Genomic DNA, 7,608 nt, shown 5'->3' on the forward strand with positions numbered 1-7,608 from the left:
CACGCGCACATGGACGCAGTGGTCTAAGACACTGCATCTCAGTACAAGGCGTCAATACAGTCCCTAGTTCGAATCCAGGCTGTATCACATCCGGCCGTGATTGGAAGTCCCATAGGGCGGCGCACAATTGGTCCAGTGTCGTCCGGGTTTGGCCGGGGTAGGCCGTCATTGTAAATAAGAATTTGTTCCTAACTGACTTGCCTAGTTAAATAAAGGTTACACACACACCACACTGACCAAAACGTTATTTTGTTAATAACATAATAATTTAATGCGTTCATATATTTTTTTATATAGTTATTACACATTGATTACACTATCACTCGTATTTCAAATTCACAACGATTCGTCGATAAGTATGCTGATAATGGTAAAGTTGTCTCGTGCACCTATAGTGCTGGTCATTAAAAAAGCTAGCTAGTTCATGGATGCCAATGTTCTTCCTCAAAAACATAGCAAAACGAAATTACTGTTCCAGTAGCTATATTTAGCGAGCTAAATATATAGCTAGGTGTCATCATCTAAAATAACCCTAATTTATAACATGGTTCTTAATTGATTAATGGTGGTCGGACCCATCTATGTGAAGCTAGCCACAATAAGGATTAGCCACAATAGCGGACTTTGCGGTTAGCTTTCAAAATAAAAGTGGGTCTTTGACAGTGATGCAAATGAATACACTGTGCCATAATTGAATAGATCATGCTAAATGAGGTTGGAATGTTTCTATATAAAATCAACAAGACAATTTATTAATTTGACAAAATTATTTTGAAATCACACTGGATGTATTATACTTTAGAATTGCATTAGGGGCATACTTATTTCATTGTACAGCCTTACCCCATGTCATTGATCCACAATCCATAGGTATCAGTCTACTCCGTGACACCCAGAGAACATTAGCGTTGTAGCTCTTATTGCGGGACTCTGAAACAACTGTGAATTGAGCCACATTTATTGGCAACCTTTGTGTATTGAACACTATTCCCGAGGAAAAACAATACTGCGTGGATGTTTTGGAGACTGATAACTCTGAGGACGTTGGGGGAAAAAATATATTGGGTATTGAGTAGACTGATACCCCATTTCTTCCCCAATCCTTAGGTAACGCTGTACAGCGCAATATGAATGTAAATACACACAATAGGCTGACTGGGGAGGTGATTTTACAGTAACAGTCCCGCCATAAGCGCAACAACGATAATTTTTAAACTCTTCACAGTTGTGTTCTGTGGGTGTCAGTGATTAGACTGATACCCCATTTCATTGCGTCACATTCCAACCTTGTTTAACATTATCTAGCTTAAATATGGCATTATTCCACCTACTGTAACATTCTGCATCACTTTCAAATATGTACTCTTATTTTGAAGGCAAACCGCAAATTCCACTATTGTGCCTAATCCTTATTGTGGCTAGCTTCACAACACATACCCCGGTCATGTCGAGCCTCACTAGCCAGATGAAGCTAGCTGGCTGCTTATAACGTTAGCTTTGGGCAACAGGGTTAAGTAGCTGGCTAGCTATTTATTTTCATGAACTGAAGTTCAATTCCAGTAGGCGAACAACAAGTGGCTACCTAGCTACTTACTCACAAGGAGTCCTAGTCCAAGGAGTCCTTGTTTTCAGGTTGGTTGTATTGGTGCAAGCTAGGTAACGCTACCAAGCTAAAGCTAGCTAGCTTCCCCAGAAGTTGCGTTCGAACAAATAACGCTTTATTACCAACGCGGTATTGTAAACACGTCGTTCTTGGCTGGTGGTTGCTTGCTGCAGACTTTTTTGTACAGATTTGACAGTGCTACTGATTAGTGGTGGCACTTGGCTTGCACGTGCAAATTCAGAACACACAACATTCTATATTAGAACTGTTATTTGACGTGTCAAATTAAAAGCTTATTTACATTTACATTTAAGTCATTTAGCAGATCTTATTTAACGTGTGAAATAGTGTTATTGTAAAATAGTGTTATTTGACGTGTATCTTTTTTGACCCAAACGCCGATATGTTCACCGATATATCGTGCATCCCTAATTAAAGCACTCACTCACTCATTATATAATTTTCTCACTCACTGCAATCTGATTCACTACCCTTCTCCAAAAGTGTGTACTCATTTACTCCCTCGTGCATTTAACAGCATTGGATTGGTGCAAGGATGGCTGCAGACACTTTCCACCATATTCCTCACACCAGTCTGTCTATTCCTTTTAAATCCATGAGGGGGAGTGTATGAGTGCACACTTCGGGATAAGGGTAGAGGAACATAATGTAGCCAATCACTGACACGAAAATAATGACAGACACTCAAAACTACATCATTTAATTACTCTTGATAAGTTTTTGTTTATGTTGTTTTGATTGACAGCAGAGGTCTGCCGAGCTGATTGGTCAGTGTAGCAGCAACATTGACCTAATTTGTCGTTTGTGTGGCATCCACAGGTGCAGGAGGCGGTCCATGGCGTGACTATAGAGGAGTGTCAGACAGCCCTCCAGAACCACAACTGGAACGTGCAGAAAGCTGTGCACTACCTCAAGGTAGGGGTCCTTGGCGGTAGTACACTATTACCTTGCCACACTATTGAGCTGTGCTTTGTTGGCCTGGTTACACATCCACCTTAATTGCTGAAACCGTACTGGAAAGGATCGTGCAGATGCAAAAAATCTGATCACGGCACAGTTTGAGTGGGCACAATAGTGTATAAAGGGTCTGTTATACCAGTGATCACAACAGCCCTAGTAAACCTTCTACAAGTCAAGAGTAAATAATTAGATCTGAGCCTTAGGAAGTTGTGTGTAAAAAGCATGAGTTGACCCACAATTGGAGAGTTGCTGAGTAAAGGAATAGTAAACTTATGAAAAAATATTCACATGCAAAAAAAACCTCAATGATTTGTAAACAGGCAGTTGTAGATGTAGATTGTGTGACTTCATTTTTCTTTAGTAACGTTGTGCAAATAGAACAGCACTAGCTTAAAAATGGTATTGAAATATCTGATGATGGATACATAAGTTCTGATGGTGAGTTGTAACTGATCCTGTTGCTCTCAGGTTGAGCAGCTTTTCTGTCTTGGCCTGAAGAACAGGACAGAGTGTCTCAAGGTGTTGGAGATGTATGACTGGAACCTAGAGGTGGCCAGCACTCAGCTCCTGGACTCCTACGGCTCCATCCGGCAAAGGTAAAATAGGGTCCCAATGGAACTTAGAGATTTTAGGAGAACCTAACTCTGCGGGACAGGCTTTTGCTCCAGACAAGCAGGCATGTTCAGTAGGGCACACTCACTGTTACAAAATGTTTTTAAATTAAAAATGTAAATGAACTTTTCTTATTGGACACGTCAAGGTTGTCCCCATCTCCGTCAGTTTTATTCAGTTTGGTACAAGAGACTGATTCTACTAATCAAGAATCACTTAGTTGTGTGTTGCTGCTTGGTCCAGCCCTATGACCTCTGATATACTCTGTCTATCCACAACTTCAACTGTATTGACTCACGTTAATCTAGCACCAAATAAACTAGATGGAATTATGAATTTACTTTGATTTGTTTTCGAAACATCAATATAAACCTCTCCTCCGATTGCAGGCGGTGACCGATGTCACAAGGAGCCATGGCTGAGTCCGTTCAGAACTCTTTTCATTCATCAGCGGTCTTTGAAGGGGCGGAGTCTGCTCCCGTCTCTCCGTTACGATTTGCCAGATGCATCCAATATGCAGTCTTGCCCACACTGAGGACCTGGAAGCTAACCCGCACTAACACCGAATAGGAGCGGAAGTCTGCTTAAAACGCAAGGAGTGGAACCATACTCTTGAAGGGACCATGTTGTCTGGTCCCTTACCTATAGCTCATCACTGAAGGAAAAATGTCATTTTTCGGTGCTGGTCTACCCAATTCAGTTATATCACTGCCACAATAGACCAACTTAGATTACCCCTTTGTGTTATTACTAACTTATATGAATCAGGGTCGTATTGCATCCCTTTGAAAATCAACAGAAACGGCAGTACCATAGTAAAAGAGTAGACCTCTCCTCTACCAAAGCACTCCCCTACACCCCTACTGTATGTGTGCTGTGTTAGGCTCCTCAGTTTGGATAGGGACTTTGTTTTCGGGTTGTCAGCATCCTTCTGCTGCAATGCCCGCCTTCCCAGGCCTCCCAAGGTGCTCTACTGCGTTTCAGCAGAGGTCAAAGTTCAAAAAGCCCACTGGAAGGAGAGAACGAACATTAAAGAGAACTAAACAATATGCATCTGGTCCACGTTTAAGTGGACTCCTTCTTTTATGTTCTGTTCTACAGAGTTCTATTTGATTTATATTAAGGAGAGGAATTACTTTTTTATGCACACATACAGTATATTATATATAAGAAGAGTTCAGATGTTTTGAGTTTATATATTTGCAGCGAATATGCGCTGAAATGTGGTGTTTTTTCTTTTTAGTTCTCTGTTCTTTCATATATTTTGCTTTTGAACCGGTCGTTTGAAAAGGGGGACATATTGAAAATGTTCAACTCTCTTGAGATGTTTTATTTTCATTTGATCAGTTAAGCCGTTTATGTTAGAATGTGCTCCCCCTGAATTGAGTTCACTTGTGGCTCTAAGTGCTATTCATTTCATCCACTCCAAATGTCCATTTAATCGTGCCCTACTGGTGAACAGAACGATTTGACACCTGACTCTTTTTTTGTGCTCCCTCACTATCTACTCTAAGCACTTTTCCCACACAAAACTACTGTTGAAAATGGCCCACTGGCTTGCTTATTTTCAAAGCACATTGATACTTAAATAATTAATTAAGAACGTTGCCAGTGCTCCAGGACAAAGATTTCCCCGAGCAGAGACAATACCCCCTAGCAACTTGTCTTTACTATTAGGAGCTAAAACCTTTAGTCATCACCAATAGGTTGCAGAGAATTTTGAGGGGAAGAAATGTCAGTACTGGCCCTAGTTGGTTACTCACATAAAGCACATGCAAGATCCAAAATGTCACAATACTGGATTAGACTCGGCCAATAAAGTATGCAGACCTCTCCAAACCTAGAACAAACTAATGTAAAATGTGAGTCTGTTTTCGATGTATTTTCTATACTGTGCTATCCTCTATATTCATCATAGACCAGTGGAGCAGAGATTCTGCAATGGTTGCACGCAACCTGCTGTTTTCCGTGTGTTATGATTCAAATTATGTTTTTGAACATTAAGATCTTTTATAGTTGATTCCAATTTGTAAATAAGTCTTACCTGAGAAGGCCTGAAAACTGACCTCAAATCAGTTAAAATTCCAGCACAGACCAACACGTTTAAACTGGCAGACTCCAAGTAGACCACTCCTACCAGTGTAGCGGGCTTGCAGGCTGGTCTTTCCCCAGTCTTTCTGTAGTCACTGTACCAATTTGGACGTTTGACTGGGTTTGTGCCTGTCTCTGTGTGTGAAACAGACTGTATAGACATTCTCCAGTGTCTGTTTGTGAACACAGTGTACTGTCTCATAAACATTTTGCTCATGTTACAAACTCAAACTTTGTCTCGTTGCCCTGTTCTTTCAGTCGTTTGCCCTCGCAGATAAGGTCTGGATGTGTTAAATCAATTTGACAGTACGCCACATAGCCTATTGCAGGATTTAATAGAGTGAGGCGATCTGTCATACCTATCCTCCCGTAAAGATTTATGCAAGCCAATCCTCAAAGGGCTGCGGTAAAGGGTACACGTTTTTGGTTTGGAACACAGCCATTGTAGAACTTTCTGTACGCAATAATAATTATCCTCTTCCAAACAGTCAAGGCCATCCAGCCGTGACAAAAAGAGAATGCTTCCATTGCTGTGAACTCCTTGATATACATCAAAATCCATGTTGTAGTTCCATGTCCCCATGTCTTACACCGTTGATATATTTGATACCAAGCTGCTGTAGTTGTAGAAGGACTGAAGCGACCTTGTGGTACGATTACCCAAAATTAATGTTCTCCTGTTCATGTTTTTAAATGTTTTATGGTTGTATTACCTTTTTGTTGGTTTGTTAGTTCAATCCGACGTACCTGTACCAATTTACTTTCCCAGAAAGTGTTTTATTTTCACATGGCTGTACAGTAGATTTCCCCCCTGGGTGTTCGGAATTGTGCAAGAGGGCAAATGCAAGTTAATGCTGACGATCTCAAATGTATAAATGTATTTTTTATTAAAGAATTAACTTTTTTTTTTATACATTGCTCTCATTATGTCTGATTCTTTCTCTTGGAACATCTTGATGACTGTTGACTGGGTAGCATTTAATGTACAGCGAGGAAAGTGCCAATTATCACGCTCTTAGTTTGAAGTCAGAAAAGCATCTTACACAACACTTAGAAGAATGTGCAGCTAATTACTCACCCAGGACTAATTAGCAATAACGAGCTAAAGGGTAGACTGACAGCTCTGTATGCTCTTAATTTAGCTGAAAGAGATTCTGTAACTACATATTTTTAATAAAGCCTCAAATGAAATGCACTTAGCTATCATTGGGGCATCTTACTCAAGTCCCCTATGACATGTGCATCGTTTGTATGCACCTAAAGGACCAAATGGCCAAATCGATGGTTACGGTTTAATTTCAGTCTGCGTGCATGAAATGTGTGTACAGTAAAGTCCACCTTCTGTGTGTCTTGTGTTTGTGTGCGTATCCATTAAAGGGGCGACCCTTTAATGGCCTTGGTTTGTGAGTGATCAATCTGAATCAATTAGGTTGATTGACTCAACCTCTTGACAGATGTCTTCGCTCTCTACAAGGACCCAGACCTTGATTTATATTGATCCTAGTTTTCCCATTATAAATTAGTATTTTTCTTATTATAAAATGATGCCACTTGTGTGAGTACATAAAGTGATCTTCCATTATACAACTGATATGAAAATGTCCCATTTGTGTTTTATGATACAGTGGGATTCCTGATGATGATTTAAAATGACTCGCAGTCAATAAAAAGGAAAATGTAACTTTATTATGCAATAAATGTCAGTTATGTAGCTATGGAGTCGCTTGTTATAAATATTGGAGGTTGGCATTTCCAAAATAGAGGGCCTGAACATACTCTTTCTCATACACACGCACTGCCACTTTCTGGGCTGCTGAACTTTTGCTTACTAATGAAAAGTGCATGTCCTCCATTTGTCTTTGTGATGTCTGCACAGTATGGTTGCCGTTCCCAGGCAAAATTATTAATATCTGTCATCCCGATCATTATGGGCTAGAGGAGGCATCGGCGTCAGAAGATTCCCCAGAGAAATTATTTTGTTTCTCGCAAATAAAAAGGGAGAAAAGGAAAGGATGGAGAGGAAAGATGTAGAAATAAATTGAATGCTTAGAAAAAAACTGGTGTAGACGAACAGTGAAATGCTTACTTGCAGACCCCTTCCCAACAATGCAGAGAAAAAAAGAGAAATAATAGAAAAATAATAACACGAGGAATAGCTAAATGCACAATGAGTAACGCTAACTTGGCTATTTTCATGGGCTACCAGTACTGAGTTGATGTGCAGGGGTACGAGGTAATTGAGCTAGATACAGTGGGGCAAAAAAGTATTTAGTCAGCCACCAATTGTGCAAGTTCTCCCACTTAAAAAGATGAGAGGCCTG

At 40.3% G+C, this 7,608-nt stretch overlaps 1 protein-coding gene across 8 annotated transcripts in view; it reads left to right on the plus strand.

Annotated features, from left to right (window-relative positions):
• Positions 1-6,200, plus strand: part of LOC118402293 (activated CDC42 kinase 1) — a 155,377-nt gene extending 149,177 nt beyond the window's left edge. For all 8 annotated transcript variants that reach the window (XM_035800380.2, XM_035800381.2, XM_035800382.2 and 5 more), the window contains 3 exons: positions 2,444-2,539; positions 3,053-3,180; positions 3,586-6,200. In XM_035800380.2, coding sequence (XP_035656273.1) covers positions 2,444-2,539; positions 3,053-3,180; positions 3,586-3,592 — 231 coding nt within the window. In that variant the 3' untranslated portion in view covers positions 3,593-6,200. The remainder of the gene's footprint in view (positions 1-2,443; positions 2,540-3,052; positions 3,181-3,585) is intronic.
• Positions 6,201-7,608: the final 1,408 nt, after the last annotated feature.

The sequence above is a fragment of the Oncorhynchus keta genome, chromosome 23, assembly GCF_023373465.1.
Source record: "Oncorhynchus keta strain PuntledgeMale-10-30-2019 chromosome 23, Oket_V2, whole genome shotgun sequence".
NCBI lineage: Eukaryota > Metazoa > Chordata > Actinopteri > Salmoniformes > Salmonidae > Oncorhynchus > Oncorhynchus keta.